General features: G+C 40.3%; 2 protein-coding genes across 4 annotated transcripts; both read left to right on the forward strand.

Annotated features, from left to right (window-relative positions):
• Nucleotides 1–2: 2 nt before the first annotated feature.
• On the forward strand, nt 3–3,688 carry pycr1a (pyrroline-5-carboxylate reductase 1a). 2 transcript variants are annotated; one of them, XM_035996768.1, is made up of 9 exons: nt 16–167; nt 212–320; nt 430–501; nt 629–699; nt 810–989; nt 2,132–2,353; nt 2,483–2,575; nt 2,960–3,123; nt 3,441–3,688. In XM_035996768.1, the coding sequence occupies exons 1-9, from the start codon at nt 165–167 to the stop codon at nt 3,607–3,609; spliced, it is 1,083 nt and encodes a 360-aa protein (XP_035852661.1). In that variant the 5' UTR covers nt 16–164; the 3' UTR covers nt 3,610–3,688. The 2 variants fall into 2 exon arrangements, with proteins under 2 accessions (XP_031168266.1, XP_035852661.1); XM_031312406.1 differs by lacking the exon at nt 212–320 and having other exon boundaries at nt 3–145.
• Nucleotides 3,689–3,800: 112 nt separating this feature from the next.
• On the forward strand, nt 3,801–19,162 carry LOC116059372 (transcription factor MafG). 2 transcript variants are annotated; one of them, XM_031312409.2, is made up of 3 exons: nt 3,801–4,493; nt 14,689–14,761; nt 14,865–19,162. In XM_031312409.2, exons 2-3 carry the CDS (start codon nt 14,726–14,728, stop codon nt 15,315–15,317), a joined length of 489 nt encoding a protein of 162 aa, XP_031168269.1. In that variant the 5' UTR covers nt 3,801–4,493; nt 14,689–14,725; the 3' UTR covers nt 15,318–19,162. The 2 variants fall into 2 exon arrangements, with proteins under 2 accessions (XP_031168269.1, XP_031168268.1); XM_031312408.2 differs by lacking the exon at nt 3,801–4,493 and adding an exon at nt 4,519–5,240.
• The last annotated feature ends 3,364 nt before the right edge of the window (nt 19,163–22,526 follow it).

Here is a 22,526-nt window from a genome sequence, read left to right on the forward strand (position 1 = left end):
TGCAAGCTCATTGGCATTCTCGCTTTTCAGTTAAATGGATCTCACAGCGCGAGCCGGGCCAAGTCGAAAGCGCTGTGATTTCAGGTGTCTAAGCGGTTGCTGGTTCGGTCAGTCGGTCAGCTTATAAGGGCTCTTCAGTTTATTCGTAAGTTTTTGCTCTGCGAATGCATTTAGACTACTGAATGGCTGCTGCCACCGTGTGTTCGGAAATCATTTAGACTACTGTATGGCTGCTGCCACCGTGTGTTCGGAAATGACGTTCGCTTCGTTTAATAAGGAAGTAGTAGTTTGTTTACCACCACAGCACAACATCCTGAGCTGTAAAGAGGATACACGTTGCACACCAGTTGTTAGACGTCGTCGAAATCATGTGTTGAGCTAAAATTGATTAATCCCTACTAAAGTGTATAACTCTGTGTACACTCACAGGTAAAATGAGTGTGGGTTTCATAGGAGCAGGCCAGGTGGCCCACGCTCTGGCAAGAGGCTTCATAGCTGCAGGTGAGTAGCCTAGCTATTGAGTCACTCTGTAGCATGTTTGATTTATTTAGATTTTACTTGCGTTGTTGATGTATGTTGATTGCAATCAGACACTGAAATGATTTCTGGACATTTTGTCCCCTTAAAGGCGTGATTGCCACCCACAGAATCACAGCCAGTTCCCCAGGCACAGATCGCCCCACAGTACAGGGACTACGGGTAGGTAGGAAGAATATGTTAGTGGGGTTTCAAGGTATAAAACATTCCTTTGTTTGCATGTTATGAATTCCTATACTCCAGCGAATAACTAACGTATATGTCGTTTACAGAAATTGGGTGTCAATTTCACCACTAGCAACAAAGAGACAGTAAGCAAAAGTGATGTTCTCTTCCTGACTGTGAAGCCCCACATCATCCCTTTTGTACTGGATGAGATTGGACCAGACATCGAAGATCGTCACCTTATTGTGTCCTGTGCTGCAGGAGTCACCATCAGCTCTATAGAGAAGGCAAGTCATAGCCGTCTGTCTTCACGTGTTACTAACTGAACTGGACAATATTGACAAAATCAAATATATTTTCTCACTCAATAATACTTATTACACACTATCTTAGACAACTAGCGTGCATTTACATTATTTAACCTAGTATGTAAAGGTGATATGGTTTGTTTACTCAAATGCAAAAGTCAAATAACTCCAGAAAACTGTTCACTTAAAGCAACATTGCGTAACTTTTTTACCTTAAAATAACAGTTCCAAATTCATGTTGATGCTACTCTGACTTGTAATAGGGAGAATGTTGCCTCTGTTATTCTCAGTGCGTGCCCCAAACGCCTGTTTTTGCACTGTTTTTGGTGAGTGGGTACGAACTCTTGGAAGTGCGCAACCCTATACGGCACTACCACTGATTTTGAACTAAGAACAGAGAAAAGGAGAGAGTGACCAAGTTGCTGTTGGACAAGTCAGACTGGCTTTTAGTTGTTTGGCGAGAGCTTCGCGAAATAAAAGGCTGCAAGGCAGACTCCGAGCTGGCCTTCTTGCTGACTCGCTAGTTTTTTATCTATCTTTATTTACGACAGCAGTGTATAGGTGAATTACACTTTGTAGGGGCATGAAATTGCAAAAAATATGAATATTACACAATGTTGCTTTACCTTTAAAGCTGGCTAGAAAAGGTATTATTTAAATTTTATAATAATCAAAATCCCAGATGATTTGTAAGTTTTATATGACATGATAGTAATCATCAATCATGTTTTTATGTACATCTCAACTCGAGATGATGGCAAATGCTTGTGAAGTTCTGGCTTTATTGTTTATTTTAACATAAGGCTCTGTGTTCTGCGCTCACACACTGCAGCCCCTTAGGCAGAACAGTCATATGTTGTAACATGACATTGGTTGACTGCTTGAACTTGAAACACCCATGCATTTTCATTGAATAAAGTCCAAGCTATGTTGTCTTAAAACAAATGATATTATGTGGCAGACTAAAGCAAATTCAATTTAATCCATTCTATCGACTAGAGTATAAAATTTGATCCATGTGAGTTTTATATAATAGTAAACACTATAAATGATCCTCTCCACCCTTTTTTCCCAATAATTTCAGGACAATTCATTCAGTACATTGCTCTATTCCCTTACAGAAGCTGCAGCAGTATCGTGCTGATCCGAAGGTAATGCGGTGCATGACAAACACTCCAGTTGTGGTGCGCGAGGGGGCTACTGTGTATGCCACAGGTACCTATGCAGAAGTGGAGGATGGGAAGCTTCTGGAGCAGCTGATGGCCAGTGTTGGATACTGCACTGAGGTGGAAGAGGACCTGATTGATGCCGTCACCGGCCTCAGCGGCAGTGGTCCTGCTTACGTGAGTCATTTATATAATGTGAAGTGTGTTTTACAATTTTGCCTTACCTGTAGCAACTGTGAAAAGTTAGTCTTGTGGATTGTTTTCCTTCATTCAATCATCGTAACAATTATAATTGTGGCCTTGCAGGCGTTTACAGCTGTAGATGCTCTTGCTGATGGTGGAGTGAAAATGGGTCTTCCCAGGAGATTGGCTATACGCCTCGGAGCCCAAGCCCTGCTGGTATTTTATTTATTTTATTTTTTTGAATTTATGTGTTACATGTATGTGCTTTCTGTGATGCTTTTTGGTTCCTTTTTTATTATGTTACTATTAGTTTTGGGTGGTATTAGTGATGCTTTTCAAGTTATGTATACTAATATTAGTGGTCTGGACTCACATTTAAATTCCGATGTAAACAGTTTCATGTGCACTGTCCCTGAAAAATCTATAAATCCAATCCTGATAGAATTCTGCAATTTTGCCGGTTGTCAGCTGCAGTCTGTCTTGGTTGGTTCTAGACACAGTCTGAAATATACAGTATATTGATAAAAGATACAAGATTGTTATGAAGTAATTAATACTGTGTTAGTCTAATGTGGAGCTCACTTTCTGTTTCGGCTAAAGGGGGCTGCTAAAATGCTGTTAGACTCAGACCAACACCCTGGGCAGCTCAAGGACAATGTGTGTTCACCAGGGGGCGCCACCATCCACGCCCTGCATGTCATGGAGAGTGGTGGCTTCCGCAGTCTCCTCATCAATGCTGTAGAGGCCTCCTGTGTTAGGACTAGGTAAGTTGATAAGAAATGTGTGAGACAAACAAACTAACAAATCATATTTCCTGTCATAGGGATACACAAGAAATGCTTTTAAGTTAATTGTCATATTCAAATGGCCAAAGGATGATATATTTCTTTTGAAGTTTATAACTCAGACAGTAGATGGAGCTATATGCAAATAATGTTACAATGAGACTTTTGTCCTTCTTAGGTTACTAGTTACCAAGTGATAAGATTATTAGCACACTACTATATTATGTTGTGCTAAATATGTATGTTTTCATACTAGGTTGTAAATTTCTCTTGTGTTCCTGCCCTTCTCTAAAAAGGGAACTTCAGTTTTTGGCCGACCAAGAGAAAATCTCCCCAGCTGCCATAAAGAAGACAACTCTGGACAAAGTGTTGCAGCAGCCAGGAGTGACTGCAGAGGGTGTTGGAGTCAGATCTCACGGGATCAGTATGTTCAACAGCAGTAACCCCAGGACCAAGAAGAAGTAATCATTTTAATGTGTGTAACAATAAATATGCAGTATATGCTGTGAATAAACCACTACTGGCAGATGAATGTTGGAACATACACTAACCTAGTCATAGTTATAATCTGCTGTAAAAACAGTTTGAGCCATATTTCTTTTTGTAATGAAGTGCCTTTCCTTTTGTCAGGCTAGACTAAAATAATTGAATATTTGTGGTACGGCTTATCTTATTTCAGTCAGTCCTTTCTGATGGTAGTTGGCAAAGTTAGGTTTACTAAATAGCTATGCAGTTGAGTGGAATGGACACTCAATTGCCACCTATATGCAAATTGTGTTAAAAGGTCTTAAACAGAATGTGCTAAATGGTATATGATGCTATGAAACTCAGGATGTTTTCAGAAAACATTTTTTTTATATGTTTAAAAAAACATTTTGTGGATGTGATTTATTTGTGTGAATAGTACGCATTGGCAAGTGAGAAAGTAGATCAGTCTGTTTTTGCTGTTTTTAAATCACTGTACAGCACTTACATTTTGTTATATTTGAAAGGTGCTATATAAATAAAGCTTGATTGATTGAGTAAATGCCAGCAGTGTTTTACAGTCACCTAACAGTTATTAGCAGCTACAATGTGACAAAAGGTGATATATTTTTGGTTAAAATGTTTTTTTCTTGTGAGGAAAAAGGTCCTTCATGAATGAAGGCACGTGACCAAACACGATGACGTCTGCCTTCAATACAAGAGAAAGGAATCAACAAGGAGAGCACGAGCTGGCATTTGGAAGCGCTGTCGCTTCTGTGAGTGGAACCGAAATTAAACTGCCTCTAATGTTTGTCCACCGTCGTGACGGTGTGAGAAGAGGACCTTGACGGCAACAACTTCAGAGAGCGTCATTTTTAAGTCAGGTGGGTCTGTAAACCAAACCGAGTCGGTGTTGTTATGCTGAGTGTGCATGCCTTTACCTCGCCACTGACGAGCTGGCTGCGGCTAGCTTAATGGGTTAGCATGCCTCTCTTCTTACGTCTATCCTCGTCAAGTTAGCCTGACTTATACCAGACTTGGTCTTCAAACTAAGAGTGTCCGAATCACTTAAGCGCCTAACGCACATGTTTTCATAAATATTGGGTTTATTTTGAAAGTTTCTACCGGAAATGCGTGTGTAGCCGTTGGGGACTGACAACGGTCGGACTTCTACTATGCTGAGATGGCAGCTACGCTTTTGTACACTCATGAGCCGCGAATAAAACATGCCATTCAGATTTTGGGTTTGATGTAGCGCAACGGCAAGTGGTTTCGCGCGTAAACGGCGATTTCCCCGGTGAGGAATCGCTCGTGGCGCTGAATTGCTACAGTTCTAGTAGGAAGGCTGAGCACGGGGATTTCCTCGCCTGCTTGTTTTGTAGGCGGGGAGTTGTTTGCCACTTTCACAAGCAGGCGTTGAGAGGTTGGAGACAGAGTCGTGGAATGACAAAACTGTGTAACTGGTTGTTTTTGTGATACATAGTTTGCCAAGACGTCGCGTGTCCACTGTATGACAGCGCTTCTTGGTGGCTTGTCAACTCATGCGCTTCTTGCTGTTCAAACCTGCTGCTTCATCACCTCGTTGTGAAAAGGAGCAAGCGCAAGCCGAGGCAGCGGTTTAGCGAGACCAGGTTGGTTTTCAATATTTTTTATCATGACATTTCTGTCAAACATGAATGTGATGTTAAATCTGAGCAATGTGTTGTGCTTTCGTGCAGCTTTTAAATGCATGCGTAGATTTTATCTCGGAAATGCTTCCAAACCATCGTTTCGGATTGAATGTGTTCACCTGAAGTGACAATTCATTTAACCAGTGGTTACATTGTAACAATGGCAGTACCAAACCCGCCGTCCTTGGCTTTAATAGCATAGCCAGGCTTTTTTTTATTATTATAGCAAACAAATAAGCAGCGGTATTTTTATCGTGCTGAATCATCACAATGATGTATAAGACGTTCATAGAATCCACCCCGAAATATGGCACCACCGGACAAAGGTCTGCTCGGTGGATAAGGGTCGATGTTTATCACCAAGCCGCCGTTATTAAGGAGATGGATCGAAATGGTGCTGATCTGTCGTACAAGTCAGTCATCAAGCCGTGAGCATCAAGTGATGACCATCATGCATTTACCAATAGCCTCATCTACATTCACCTGAGAATGTAAATTTTATTGCAGTGCTGTCATGATGTACATCAACAAACCAGGGTGTGAGTACATTTAGGCTAAGTGCTTAGATGTCTACTGCGATGTCAAATCCATTTAAAAAATGCATGATAAGCAATATATTATGACTGTGTTGTTATAATGGAGTCCTGCAATGAGTGGCTGTTTTAAATTGGATCAAGTGTAATTATGGGATGTATGGGAAGTTGAAAACAAACACCTAATGTAGGTAGTATTTGAAACAAAATGCTGGTGTAGGAAATACGTATTTTGGTGTGTTTGGCATGCTGTAAATGCCTTTTTTATTTTTTGTAATTTAAATATGCTAAATACTATAGAGTTCCAGCTTGCTTGTGATAGTATTTAATGCACTATAATCATAAAAGTGAGTATAACACTTGATTTATTTTTGGTTTGGCAGATGCTCTTGTTTCCCTGTGTGTGTGACATGATGAAATTTGCTGCCTATTAGAGTGCACGCTTATGGAGGGCAGGTAATGAATTATCCATGGAGAATCTCTGTGCAATTTGAAAAGTCACCTTGGAAACTCTTGAGCATATATAGGCAGGGCTAAACAGATAGAAGTTGCCCATTCTTACTCAGATATCCAACTTGTTTCATCATCTCTGTTCATGCGAGCGGGGCATTGAAGTGTGTTTAGCAGACAGGCCAGCCCTACATCAGAAGCTCAGCTTTGCAATAAAGCGTAATGCCCATCTCTGCCTTTTTCTGCAGGTAACAAGAACAGATGAGGGCCCATATAAGAGCCCAATGGTGCTGGCAGTGGTGTGTGGATGGAGGCAGGGAGTGGTGGAGATCAGCTCTGAGATTTATCATCTCTTGCATTGAGGTAGCGAAGATAAAATAAGGCTGGATCCCATAGAGGTGAACCGAGTGCACAACTTATACCCAGTGGCGTTGCTCAGACTGGGCAGGCGGTGGAGGGTGGAAGGGATATTTGAGGTTGATGAAACACGAGGCAAGACTTTACACAGAATAGAGTACAGTCTGGCCACCAACACCTCTGCATGGCTAACACAGCTGTGCCTTGGGAGTAGTTACGCCTATTCAGGACAATTAATAGCCTCCAGGAAGGAACACAAATGTGAGATTTGTACACAAAATTGCTGCTTAAGCTGCACAGGGAAATGGGAATGCCTGGAAGGAAGGGAGAAAAAGATCAATATAGTTTTTTCCCCCCTTTTTTGCAATAGGCAGGGAATGCCGGTGATGAAACCTCTTGCAAGTGTAGTGCGGATTATGATTGCTTAGCATTGCGATATGCCCGCTCCACTTCTCAAAGTAATACTTTCATCCAGACGGAGTAGCAAGTGTGTTTGATGAATTTCTGTTTGGAACTTGAGTTAGACTTGGCATGTTCATTGCTGCTCCCTGTGTGTTCGTAATTAAGATTAGCCAATATTGGACTGAACATAGAGAGCATAAGCATACAGCCGTGCACTGGCTGCTGTTTTTAATGCAACCTACTTTTATCTTGGCAAATTAATGTTTGAGACATATTTGTGGTGAACTGACATTAAAACAAGTGATTTAACCATATCCATATTTGCACAAGACTAAGTCAAACTAAAACAGGGAGGCAGGGAAGAATCACTTTTGAGAGTTTTGGGAGACTATATGTTCTGATATTTTCTCAGCTGGATATGTATAAAATGTTCTAAGGAGGTTAAAGATAGCCAGACCTTGTTCTAAGATAAGCAGTGTATAACCCACATTGTAAAGGAGCTCAGGCAGATCATTAGACTGCTATTAGTACTATCTGGATTGTATCTTGATTAAAACAAAAAACATTCTTTGTAAATGACTGTGGGTTTCCTGAATAAAGGCTATATTTGTACTCTTTACCTCATTAAATTATGCTACATGCAACAGGAGCCAGCATTCATGTTTTTTATTACTTGCTCTGTCCAGCCAAAATCTTTTTACTGGCACCAGTAGACAAATTGACAATATTACACATTTATAAATGTGAGGCATTTATTCAGACAAAATAAAAAATAAAAAGCAAAGTGACAAAAATAAAATCAATAAAACTGTCTTTCGGTAATCTCTATTGCTAAATACAACTTGAGTTATTTATTTAATATTTATTCAGTTATTTATATTTAGCTAAAGCTCCTGTGGTGCACAGAATGAGCAGGTTGGAGTTCAGTTTCTTGTTTTAAGTAATAATATTTCAGCTCATCTGTCGGTGCTTTGGGGATCAAACTTGTGGCCGTACTCTTACAAAATAGTGTTTTTATCCTTTAGACCATTTAACCATCTTTTTTCCACTTCTACCTTCTTTGATAGGTGATTTGAATTAGTCATTTCCGAGCTTTAGTTCAGGCTAAAATATGTGAGCAACTGAGAAGTAGGTTACATTGAGAACCTGAGTTAAAATCCTTGGTACTGAACATTATTACTAAAGTACACATATTACTAATATACTATATTATTACTAAAGATTATGAATTCAGACTGCATTCTAAAGTGACGGTTTTTTTGGACAACCACATTGAGTGTAAGGCTCCATCAAATATCCTGTAGGCAGACATCATCAATCACTTGCCATAATTTGAACTGAGTGGTGGCAATGCTATTAATAGAAATTAGCATCTTTGTTACTTCCAGCCCAGGTAATAACTCTGGCTAACTGACTGCATTTGAATCAAAGCACTCCACAGGAAAAATACATTTGTTGTCTTTGTTTTGTTTTTTATTCAGTGGTGCTGCAAAGCTCTGTTTGTTTGATGGCATGATCACAGAATTGTGTTTTAATTGAAGATAATCCACCTCAAATCGTAGCTGTGCAGTGGTACCAGTCAAAGATGTGAATTGTTTCAGTATAATTTTACTTTAAATATCATTGAAAAATGTGTTGCTCTGATCTAGTTTTGCCTTCTGTGCTGCAAGGGCTGCCTTGTTGCTGTTAGGTCAATGCAATATGCATTTAATATGTATGCAACCAGTGTAGTAAAGCTCCTGGATATTTTGCCAGTGTGTGGGTTGCCTGCAACCCTTACTTCCTCTGCCAGTGCAAGGCCGAGGTATCAAGAGCTATTCTCTTCCTGTTTAATCAAGTCCTCCAGGCAGATACTGTGGAAGGCCAATGAAGTCTCTTCTCCTGTCATACTTGTACTAACAGAGCTGCTTCGAGAGTAAACAGCAGCTACTGAGCTTGGAAATAGATTCTGTATTGAAACACCAACATAATGCAAACCAGTCTAACCCAAGTGCCTTTAAATAAGCTTCACATTATCAGTGACTTCAAAAAATACAAAATCCCTTGAGGGAGGTGTGATTCATGTTTTCACTTTAAACCACGTGAACTATATGCAAATTCCAGACAAATCGACCACATGCATTGTATACCATACAAGCTTCCATATTGAACTTTTTCAGAGCCTGTGTTTATCATAGTACATCATGTAATGGTGTCTATTTTCACCTTGTGACAATTAATCAAATATAATACGTGTTCAGTCATGTATGTAAACCTTTTTATAGAAAATAATAAAATGATTGAATGAATGTATTTAAAAAAAAAAAAAAAGTGGAATATTGTGCACCAGGAAACAACATAAAGTTACAGAATTTCTACAGATATTTAACTTTCTCTTCTTTTGTCTACCGTTTGTTTCCTTATTACAATAAAATCAAATATAAAGTTAAAATAAAGTATTTCTGACTTTACTTTGTGATTGAAACAGAGCAATATTTACAAATACCTTTTTTGAGATTTACCAAAATTCAGACAGGCATAAACGACAGAATCACCACATTTGTTTAAATAATTATTAGCCTAATGCCATTTGCTTTAATCCTGAAAGGCTGGTCTAATGTTTTGACTCAATTTTTTTTGTTGATTAAATCCTTTGCCAAAATGCCGGTGCTTTAAATGTAAATATGACTATTATGATCTCTTTACATTGACATCTCTAAATGAATGCATCAAAAATCATTGTATTACAAAGCAATATTATTATTATAATATTTATTGATTATATTATCATTTTTTATATTATCAAGACTCAACATTTACCCTGCTCTTAAAATACGTTTTGTAAAATTGGAAACATTTAGGCTACCAAAGCTACTGGCCCAAGTTTAGGTGCTTATAATAAGTATAAGAATGCACATTTTTCTTATTTTATTACGCAGCAAGTAGAAATTTCAAATTCTTTTTCAAATCTTTATTTACAGCATGTGGGAAAAGAGCTTGTTTCAGAAAGCACATTTTGTCTTCGCTGATCTGTTGATTATGGCATGTTTTGATTAAATATTGTATTCAGCATCTGTCTATTCATCTAGCAGGACTTCATTTGCAGGTCAGAACGATGTCATTACAATGTACAGACTGTTGCTAACAACCATTTAACCCTTCAATTATAGTCATACCCTAGTCATAGTCAGGCAGGCATACGATTTTGGTTGAGCGCTATTTTAGTGTTGCCCCGAACCTCCACTGGTCAAAAGTATTGGCTTAGTATTTCCCCTCTACTACAAGCGTATCACATTTCCCTCTGAAAGCTGCTGAATGATTTCCCCTCTCCCTCTTTTTGTCACTCTTATTTCACGCTCTGAATACTTAGTAGTTAATAGCTTCCCTCCCCTCTTCCCATCGTATCTTTCTCTCGCACAGACACACTCACACACTGTGTTTGCTCTACACACACAAGTTTACACCAGTCTTCCAGTAACTCTTTCAGAGCTATCAGAAGAGTCTGATTTTTAATTTGCGGTTAAATGGCGCCCTATACATGTAGCTTGCTTGATAATTGACTTCAGTCAGCTGAAGGGAGGGATGATTAGATCTAAATATCTAGACGATCTTTTTGACTCTAAATTAGAAGGGAGGGAGTAAAAGTAGTGGCTCTGATCAGGCATGAAGTGTTGAGAATGGCTATTTATGGCATACACGGTGAAAATGTTGGCTGTTTCTATAAAGCACCTCACTCCTGAAAGAGCAAGTGGACACAGAGAACAAATAGGCCCAAGGTTTAAATGTATGAGCCAAAGCATAATGAGAAAGTGCTGGCTATTCTTTTTCACTCACTTATGTCATGTGATTTTCAGTATCTTTGTGGTTATCATCATTCTATTTCCTGTGGAAAGTCCATGATAATGGCGCGAGAGGCTACAAGTCTCATACATTATTGATCAGGGAAACTGAATAGGTGATCATACTGATTTCACATCCAGCTCGTTCTTTAGTGTTGTGTTAATCGTCTAAGATGTGCAGGTTTAGCAAAGGCAATGAATTGAAAACGGCGCTAAATCTATAATCTAAGGCCTAATTTACATTTGGGTAATGGCTCCTATGTCTCTTTCTGTGGCTGTACACATCTTTACAAGTCTGGACTAGTCATAGCAGAGGAAAGTCATTCAAACTAAGCATATGAGCCAAATTGTGGATCTGCTCTTTTGGGGTGAAATGCATTGTTTGGTGTGAGATATTCAGTTGTTAGTTTCACAGAACTGAGTTGCCATTGTTAAATGCTCCCTGTGCTTTCCTGAAAACAGTCTTTCATCAGCATGCACCTCCACTGTCTAGTTTTGTTCACTTCATTAGCAAGCTGCCAGTGCCAAGTGCTCAGACGCTTCTTTTCAAGAATTGATCATGACAAGTTAAATGCATATGTGCTTGTGTGGTTTTTGTAACCTCTCCGTGTGTGGATACATGTGCATGTGATTAGTTAAGTGATATGCAATCCGCTGTCATGTCTCAGTAAAGCATGCGCCCCGTTAGTCCTCCCTAGTCATGTTTAGTATTCAGAGAGCAGGCGCTGTCGGAATCTGGATTCTGAGGCAGGTTGCTGGGGGTTTTGTTTGCTCTTATGGCCCTGATAATCTTGTTACACTGCTGTCAAGTGGAGCTGGCTCTCCCTGCAGCCCTGAACCACCATGCATACCACCTCCAGTACCAGAAATCTACCCCCTCCCCCCTCGCCACCCCCACAAGCCTACCGCCATTTTGAGACAGCCGTTGATGGAAGAGCCTTGGATGTATCCTTGAAGAATCACCTCCTGAGCATCTTTATTCAGCCACCCACCCCCACCTTTGGCGGTGAACGACAGTGATAAATATTCATCAGGGGACGCAGTGCGTGGATGCTGTAGCCTCGGTTCCCCCTCAACAAAGGGTCCCTAGCTAATGGTGTCCACCCTTGGCAGCCCCCCTGGAGAGATTCTATGGCGGGGATGAGATCATTAAAGCATGACACGGGCTGAAGGCCCAGCCTATCATGTCACATCAGCATTTATGCAAGTCTCAACCTAAGCCGACCCCACCTTCGCGAGCTGCTCTCTATAGATTTAGATGAACACAGACAGCTTTTGAAGGTTGGCTGGGTTGCTCTCATCGTGTTAGTTCAACTTCACAACTTCCTAATTGGCACCTTGGTTTTGGTCCTTGCTGAGATCAGTATTTTTTTTTCTCTCAACCTGTTCTTCTCAAGCTCCTCCTAAATGTGTTGAGCTTGCATGTTTCACAAGGCTGTTTTTTCTCTCTCTCTCTCTTCTCACTCTCTTTTTCCCTGTCTCCCTTTCTCTGTCCGTCTCTCTCATCATCCCCTCCTTCTCTTTCTCTGGGTGACCACACTCAGCGATTTCTATTTCCTGTGGGTGTGATGTCTCTCCTCCACAAGCAATCAGCTCTGATTTGTCAGCGTTCTTCCAGGCGATTCATAAGAATTCAGCTAGCACCTACAAAAGACGTCTGTGTCCCTGGCTGCGTTGCTCCCTACCTCTACTGGCCCTATGCTCCAAGCTGCAGCATAAGTCTCCTGCTCCTTTTGCTAGACACACAAAAGACTTGAAATCATCAACAGGAGGTAATACATGTGTGCAAGGAAGACACTGGTGTCTAGTGTCCTCGATTGCGACTGTTAAGACGGTGAACAAATGAAAGGGCATTCTGTTGCAATCAAATCAGCGCAAATTTCCCTGTCACATTGTTTTTGGGGGAGGATTATAGGTGTGTTTTCCCTTTCTTTTCATCTCTGTGTGTTTATGTGAGCATGTATCTTTGTCTCTGTGAGGTATGACATGCCTGATAGTGGAAGGGAGCAGCTGTGCATTGGACCTTGTCTGTGTTGTGCTGCCATGCCCTGTCATTGGTAGCCGTCTGTTGGCAGCAGCCTGTGCTGGAGGGTTGCAGCCTGGGCTCAATCATTCCACAGTGTCATATGGTGAGCTTTCAGCCATGCCAAGCCATGCCTACCATGTCACCCTACGCAGCTGTGTGACAGAATACGTCTCTTCAACCTGGACAATGTGTCATCTCTCTGCAATTTCAAGATTCAAACTGGTTTTTGAACAATGTTGGGTCTAGGCGGCTAAGGGGAAAATGGATAGGCTTATATGAAATTTGGAAGAAGCAGCCGCTTTTGCATACTCTCATCTCAGTAGCTATTAGTGGAGCACTTTCCTGTCTATTTGTCCATTATCTGTGCATCATCAGGCACACCATTATCCCATTATGTTTTGCATCTGTGGTCCAAATGCTTACTGGAAATGAGTCACCACAATGGCCGGAGAAAGGTAGGTGTTACTATCAGTCAGCTATTCATAGCCAACCCAACAGAGATGAAAGTATCACATTTAAAAAGTCCTCCGAAGAACGTGAAAGGCTTTTTTTATATGGGCATCTGCAGCACTGGGAAACATTGCCGTTTTATGAGAAGCCAGAGGAGTTTTTGAAGTGAAAGCATCAAGAATGCGAGTCACAATCTGACCTCATGTTATGTCCCCAGCCTGTGTGATAGTGTCGTATTCAGGTCATTTTTAACAAGCGTCTGTCTCTGCCTGTTTGGCTCAGGTGACCGGTCCACCTGTATCACCCTTTTGTTGCCATGGAAATATCCTGGCCATTTTAGTGCACTTCAGAGCTACGACTCATTCTTTTTTGGATTCCTTTGTTTCCTGCTAAAAAGTTGTAAGAGCCCACATGCATTTGTTTATGTGCTCAGTGCAAACACACACTGCTGTAAATCAGCTTACAGAGGCAACGTGCTGGCTAGGCTGACTGTGGTGGGTGCCTGTGTCGCTGACACAGCATGTACTGTGTGTAGTGTAAAGCACTCTGGGCCACAACTGTGTGTGTGTGTGTGTGTGTGTGTGTGTACTTATCCTGTGGCAGAGCTCACACGGTGGAAGGCACCCAGCCTTCTGTCTGTCTTAACACCAGTAGGTTAGATGTCTCATCTGCAAAGCTTCTCTTGGTGTTCCCTCAGTGCTGACATGACAGAATAAACTGCAGTGCAGCCCTGTTGTTCTGGATGGTAGGTGAGGCTCTGCAGTAGTTACAGCATATCCCTTTTTGATTGATCTATGGGATTATAGTCGCACACCAGCCAAATCTAGACAGGTGTGACTGGATAGCTCGTACAGTAGACGAAAGCCTGCCCTGTGTCCCTCTATGATATGTTTAGCTGAGGTTGTATACAGCAGAAAGGCAGAAGGCTTTGCTTTAGTCCATCCACAAGAGCAGCTGCACTTAACAAATACTTTTGTTTTCCAAGAAATCTTTGTGAATTGCTGCCAGTCAACTAAATGTCATCCTCCTTGTGACTCGCCACACTGCTGTTTGAATGCAGTGAAGGATTCAAGTGAAAGAGCAATGGTGGAGGGGGAAATGCATACCACCAAGGTATTTGTTCATAGTGACTGGTGCAGCAATAGTCCAGTACAGTACCACTTGCTGAACGGACTTGGCATCACTTGTAAGGAAATCATAAGTCCTTGACCCACTTTGTGCCTTGTGTATTTGAAGGACTTTGTCATGCTGTAGCATCTTTGCCAGAAAATACATTCTTATTTCACAGAAATGTTCCTCCTTTCTTCATTCCTCCAAGCTTTTTTTCTGCTGGCATTGTTCTATATACTGATGGTGACTTTCCTTATCTACAGACCAACCAGCAGTACAGGTGGACGCGGCTCTCGTGGCATGACTACCATAAACAAGGGAAACAAGGCCTTGAAGGTAATTAGCATGTATCACACTGATTTAAATGTGTCATATTGTGAGGAAGCCAATGTTAAATGCTAATATATAAAGACCAACACTAACTAATCCCCATCCCCAGGTGAAGCGGGAGCCAGGGGAAAATGGCACCAGCCTGACCGACGACGAGCTGGTGACCATGTCAGTGCGGGAGCTGAACCAGCATCTACGGGGCCTGACCAAGGAGGAAATCCTTCAGCTGAAGCAGCGGCGGCGTACCCTGAAGAACCGGGGCTATGCTGCCAGCTGCCGGGTGAAGCGTGTCACCCAGAAAGAGGAACTGGAGAAGCAAAAGGCTCTGCTGCAGCAGGAAGTGGACAAGCTGGCCACAGAGAATGCCAGCATGAAGGTGGAGCTGGACGCTCTGCGTTCAAAGTATGAGGCCCTCCAGAGCTTTGCTAGGACTGTGGCCCGCAACCCTGTCACCTCAGCCAGGGGACCTATGGCCTCTGTCATAGGACCCCTCATCCCTGGTAAAGTAGGTGCCACCAGCGTCATCACTATCGTCAAATCCAAAACGGAGGCTAGGTCGTAGTAGCAGAAAGGGCGGGAGGAAGTTTTTCAAGACTAAACTAGTCAGTGCATTGTAACATGCCACAGGACTACCTAAAGTTAGTTCTCGGTTTTAACCCTTGACACTAACAGTAAAAATATGCTTCCCACATTCACTTTTAAAGCATGACTCAGCAGTCTGTACCTGTCAACAGACATATTGTGCTTTAAAGTGACACAGTCAAATTGTACGATTTAGGACATCACAGTTGGTTGTTGAAGAATGGTGAAATATTGGCAATACTGAAACATTTCATTTAAAAAGCAGATAATGGTTACGAATACTCAAGACGGCAATATTGGGTAGAAAAAGTACAAAGTGGAATTAAATTCAGACCGTTAAATAGCTTTTCGATTTTTGATAAGGTACTGTGTGTGATGTGTCCGTTTCCTTAAGACTGAGCTCTTAAGACCTTTCCGTCCTAAGAATTGGCATTTGTAAAGTCTCACAACCAGTGAAATAATGTTTCAGACATTAGTCCTCGCCCCTGAACCACTTTGGTTGTTATTATGCACTGACTTAAATTTGGATAAATGACAACAGTCACAAACTCTTGGCGTGGATGCTCCAAATGTCTTCATAACAGCCTGACTAACCCAAAACTAGTACATTTTTGTTGGTCGCCTGTCAAGAATATAAGTGTGAAATAATGCTCCCAAATCTAGCATTCATTTCAGTTTATCTGTGACAGGCTTTATTGAACTTGTCATTATCAATATGACTGGTAGATGCAATAATATACGTATGCACTGAAAATACAAAGAAGTCTTGCATATTTATGGTTAAGTGGAAATGTTAAAAATGATCAGCAGTTCTTAATGATATTGTTCCAGAGCTGAGTGCCATTCCAATATGACAAGATTCTTTTACAATAGCTGAATACCTGAATGTTATAACAGTAATATCCTCATGTTTTGTGGGGACAGTGAAATCCACAAACATTTTGAAACATAACTTTTGCTCATAGAGAAAAAATGTTCAAGTTGTTTGGTTTAAAATATATACATATTGCATTTTTTGTAATTACTTGTTGACAGGGGCCGTCAGATATTTCCAAAAGAAAATCTTTACACAAGCTTTACTGTTTGAATTGTTAAGGTGTAGAAAACTTTGTCTATTGTTGAGTTCTTGGTTTTTAATACTAGCTAGATTACCTTCCATTGTTTATAGAAATACAGATAAAGAAAACCTAAAAAAAAAAATCCTGTGACATCTTTTTTGCAATTGTACCGAAAGTGGCTTACTATTGAAGTCTGATAGCTTTTTTCTAGTGACTAGGCGCGTACTGTGGGGTAGCGCGTGACGTGATGTGTAAGTGACAAGTTGGCAGTGTCGTTCACTGTATAGATGTCAATGCTGTGCTATTTAAAACAAATCTGTAGAGCTAAACTAGGTGGTGTAAACAAGGTCAATTGTCTTTGTGCGTATTGGCATCTGTGATATCCTCCGCTTCCTTGGTGTTAGTTACAAATCATGTTGTCATTAAGAGTTTACCCCATTGAGCCATGTAAGACAGAATTGGGTGAAATGGAATTAGTGACTTTTACTGAAGCTTAAAGTGATACTGTCATTGCAGAATCTGAATAAGGGTTGCACCTGGTGCTGGATGCCCTCTAAACACATCCTCTGTAACCTGCAGGTAAATGACTTCATTGTTGGGAAGATTTCATTATAGTATCCATTTCAGCCACTTACAGTAATTGGTTGGAATTAGATCATAGGATAACTCTTCAAATGTAGCTTTTGACAGAATAAAATGTGAAGTTAAGTGTTTTCCCCCTCCAATTGTTGTTGAGAAACTTTCTCAAGACTATAGCGATAAAATTGCATCAATAAACTTAAAGGGTAATCGCCAAATGGTGCAGCATCACTTGTGTACATTTACCCAATGGTCTTCAGACTGTCAGATTAAAAGCGGGAGGGTTTGGCTGAGGGTTTGTATGCACTAAGCTCCTGCTTGTTTTGCTCAGGACAAAACAGGTCACTCTGAAAATGAACAAACCATTCTAGATGAGAAGCAGGGAGGCAGGGATGGCAGCTCTGCTCATGTTTTTCCTCCCTCTTTTTTTTTTTTTATTATTATAATAAGCATGTCATAAAGGGCTTCAATCCGCACTCAGACACAGCAAGACCACGTAGAATTACAATCATAAACTGCTGCCAGCAGCGCTCCTTCTGTGCCAAGTGTCGCATCACTCTCCTGGCCCTCTAAAAGGGAATGTAACAGTGGAGCAGTTTTACACCTCAAGATGAAAGTAGTTGTGTAATGGTATTAACAGAATGCACTTAATCTGGATCTCACTTTCCTGCTGGTCAGAATGTCTTATAGTGTCGGCCAGGTGTTAATCTACAGTCAGTCTCAAAACTATGCCTCAGCAAAACTCCATGCTACAGACCTGGGTGCTGGTTATACTGTCTGTGTGCAAGTATCCTATCCTCAACATGCTTAGCGATGTACATTGACTGGTTAACTGTGGGAAAATATATATCTGACTCTTGACATAGCCCAGTATTGATGTTGGCGTCCTTATTGCTGTGGCAGTCTTGTGGAGTGAATCTTTTTTGTGTGAAGTGTCTTTTAAGGTGTTTGAGCGGCACCGTCGACCAATCTCTCAATCTCTCAATCTCCGCTAGAGATGAGGACTCTCTCTTTCTCACACATACAGATGTATAGTATGTAGCTACAGTAGGTATTAATGACCATTGTGAAAAAGTGACCCTTAATATGCAACTCAGTGGAAAGGTGTGAAAGAGTAGATGTAAGAGTAATCAATATTGTCAAAGTGACTATGGTCTGTTATTTAATAATTCTTGCTGTTTTGTAGGTTCTTTGCAAAATGTTTATTTTTTATTTTGCCCTCAGATTTTGAATCCCTGAATGGAAGAGCAATCGGCCCTTGTTTATAGTAGCTAACATGTTAAAACTGTAATAGTGTACAGTGTTTTAAAGGAATCATTGCACTCAAGCCTTACTCACTAATTACTCTGGTCTTAAATTAGCTGAATTACCGGATCCGTGAATTGGACTGACTGAAAGATATTGCTAATATATAAATGTTTGTGCACTGAGGGAAATGGATGCTACAATAGACTCTGTCACAAGGGCCACTTGCAATTGTGTGTGTGTGTGTGTGTGTGTGTGTGTGTGTGTGTGTGTGTGTGTGTGTGTGTGTGTGTGTGTGTCCTCTGCTGCTACACCAGTCATTAATGCTCGTTGTTTGCTGTAGCATCATCCACAGCATTTCTGTTCTCATGTCTTGAGTGTGTATTTGAAATTGATCTTAACACTGTAATTTGTTCTGCAGATTCAATGTTTAATTGGTTATAGCTTTTTCCTTGTTTGATTTATTTTTTAGAAGCATTATGTTAGAGAGAGGATAAATAACAGCACTTGTGTGGAAGTTGAATTTAATAGCTCTCAAGACATTGGCTTTTTTCATTAAATTATGCTTTGAAAACAGTTGACTGTGCAGGTTTCCTGCTCTCACTCCGTGGAGTGGGTCTGTGTTTCAAAGGTATAAAAATCTGACTAAAGTGAGTAATACAAAGTTAATTATCTGTTTTTCTTATTTTTCTGTATGGGTTGTAATAAAATATTGCAGTAATTTGTATAAAAACAGACAATAGTTAATGGTAACTATTTATAAATTAAATTATTGTACTTTTTGCAATCTGTAGATAAGTACTATGTATTAATATATACAGTAACAACTGTGGATTTAAACGTGATTCTCTGAGGTGTCTAAGTTATTGATGTATATATTGTATGTTTGTTGATACAGCTTACTTTATTTTCTATAAGACCAATAAAATGTTTTGAAAAAGGATTTTAAGCACTTCTACTCTACTCTTTGGAGGCTTTTAAAAACGGTTGAAATTGGGTTTTGTCATATTCTGTGGCGTCATTGACCCAGTTTGATTCTTGTAAAAATAAACTGGCGGGGAAGGCTCTTTGCCGTCCAGGGTGGGTTTTAGACGACAGCGATCATTTAGATGGCACGATTTCTTTTTCTGTGATCCAAAAAAAGCCGTTGGGCGACCCACTTTGGCTAACCTCAGTGGACGTATTTTTGGCCCGACACGAGTAAAACATTAGAGTCATGAAGGATGTCTAGGTGTGCTTGTCCTAGATTAGGAGGAGTAGTGAGTTAGTCATCTGCGCTCCCTATGGGCCTCCTAAACCACCTCTGTCTCAGCGCACCTCATCAAACATCACCCTCCTCAGCAGCGTTTCAACCCCACCACATTCAAAACACATCTCATGAGAGAACATGCGGAGACAAAGAGACAGATGGCTGAAGACGAGCTACATTTTCCTCTCCATCCTGCAGGGCAAGTCTAAACCCCAGAGCCTCTGCACTATTGCAGTGTGGTATTGTTCTTTCCTTCTCTTAAATTGAAGAGGCTCCTACAGGTCTGTATGACCTGTGCCTTAAAACCGACTCGTCTCCCTCCTCTGGATGCCTGCCCCAGACAACCGGATGGCCTCTGAAGAGTTGATTAATTTGGTGGGTTGGGTTAAGGTGAGCTGGTGGGCAATCTAGGACAGCATTCTTCATCTTCACCCACTTCTGCAGCAGGTGCCTGCCCCAGTTCTCAGACCCTAGCCCTGCTGTACAATTAATGTTGCCATCCCCATCCGAGAGGCCGTTCATTTAGCACGTCTACCCTGCCAAAGCTTGGCATGGGGCTCCGCTCTGCAAATATCACCATGGCAGAGGACATGCCTGTTTATTAGAGATGCTACACTGGGCGAGGGGTGGATTTCCTCGTTCACATCAGCAATTATTTGAATAACATGAAGCTGTTGTGATGGTGCATATGAGGGATTCATATCAAACACCATGATTTTTCAGATAGTCAGTGCCATCCCAGCAATAAGAAAAATCTGATAAAAGACTCCAGACAACTGGAGAGACAAGACAACCGGCACCAGGATGTTAAATATTACTGCTTGTGAGGAGTTAACCTTGCTCCAGCTTATATGCAATATGTGGGTCTGGGTTTCCCTCTGCTGGCACTTCAGTGTAAAGACTTTGTGTGATTTAACCATTTACAGTCTATGGATTTAAAAGGGTTTTTCCATAAGATGACGCCACACGCTCTTATCAGAAGGATTTCCCCTTCAGTGCATCTTTACTTTATCAAACAGAGAAGTAATAATTTCACCCCATTTGTTGAGATTCTGAAACTATGAAATATTCTCCCAAAGTGACACTTACTACACACACTATACTGTTATTATAGTCCATGGCGGGTCAATTGTAAGTTTCTATGCACCTTATACATGCTATAACACTAGGAACTCCTGTGCAATCGTATGCAAACTATTAACAGTTTAGATTTCGTTGACACTTTGTAATTGAGGAATTATTCAACTCAGTTTTTGAGTGCATGGTTATGTTGTATTGGACAAATACGAATACATAACCTTTCGACACACCACAATTATCTTTGTTTACTGATAAGAGTGTTAACAAAAAAATGACAGTACAATCTTTACTAAGATAAACATTTACTGCAGGGCTGTTTGGTTGCGAAATGATTATAAAACAGGTAGCTGGAATCAAGCAATCTGATCTGGTTCATAGCTGTGATATAGGTAATAACGATATAAATCACAAAGTATCACTCCAAGTCTGAGAAAAAAACGTAGACTAACAAACTGATAGCTGGTGCCACCGAGGGCAGCCGTTCATCTGCACACACACTACAGAGCTGGTTGAATATCGGCTAAGTATCTTAAGTGTACACTATATCTAGAATATATGTTTTAATTTTAATACTTAAATACTCCATTGACAAAAACAGCAATTTTACCTAGCAGAAAACGTGAGTTGCTGTTCTATTGCTGTCTCAATTGGTTAGTTTGTTTGTGTTATTATATATCACAACATATCGCGGTCTGTCGTGAGCTATTGCTTAACTGTAGATGTAAATTTAGATAGCCTACATGGAAATAAGTCAGTGTAGAGCAGAAGTTCTCAATCTTTTTTCAGTCAAGAACCCCTTAAAAGATAGAGATTATATTGTGGACCATGGGTGTGCTGGGGGACCCCCTGTGTATAGTGTATGTCTCTTGGAAGAAAATGTGACTTAGATTATTTTTTACACCTCTACTCTTAGTTATGTGAAAGAACAACACAAGAGAAATGTATAAGAAAGATATAAGACATGTATATATTTGCATATTGAGCGTTATAGATTTGTTAGATTATAAAGTAATCTATAAACTATTAGGCTATATATTTAAACAATATCATAGTATTTGTAAAACTATGAAGCCTTTCTCAAAAAAAAAAGTCATGATAATTTAAATGGCAGAGTGCCATGGACCCTGGGAGTCTCCAGAGCCCAGAATTACTGGTGTAGAAATATGTTCTTCTTGGCTGTGATCTCGATAGTCACCACAAATATGCAATAATAAGTCAAAGTCAAAGTCAAAGTCAGGTTTCTTTCATCCATAAAAATGGAAATTACAATGCTCATACCCATCTAATACAATACAATAAATACAATATAATACAATACAATACATAAATACAATACAACATTTATAAAAATGTACGTTTAAAGTGCTTGTTGTGCTGTCTGATAGTCTGAGGTATAAAAGAGAGAGCATACCGCTTAGTTTGTGTCACGGGAGGCCTTAGCCTACCACTACGTTCCATAACTCTGCCAGTCAAATTACCATGAAGAGGGTGACCCGGGTCCCTTGTTATTTTCTGTGTCATTATTGCCAGGCGGTCATCATATACTTGATCCACTGTATTTAACTCTCCTACCATTTTTCCAGCCCTTTTGGTCACTCTATCAATCCTGGCCTTCTCGGTTATCCCAGCATTCTTTAGTTTTCTTAACGTTGAGTTCTAGGAAATGAGTGTCACAAAAATCAACAAAAGCTTTACTACTACTAGTAATACTATTACTATTTTAATAGATATTTGATATCTTTTTATGCTAAATTAATACATAATAATACATATGTGTTAACAGTTAGTATTTCTTTAACCTATAACCTTTGTTTTGTTTTGTTGTATTTTATCTTTATCATCGTATTTCATCATATCATTATTTTGTATGCTTTTTCCAGAAGCACCAAGGAAGAATGTCTCCAATAGGCCTAGGCCTACTAATTGTTGGCTCATTAGCTAAGCATGCTTACATACTTATAATAAATAAAAGGAAATA

This window comes from Sander lucioperca, chromosome 21 (genome assembly GCF_008315115.2).
Source record: "Sander lucioperca isolate FBNREF2018 chromosome 21, SLUC_FBN_1.2, whole genome shotgun sequence".
Taxonomy (NCBI): domain Eukaryota; kingdom Metazoa; phylum Chordata; class Actinopteri; order Perciformes; family Percidae; genus Sander; species Sander lucioperca.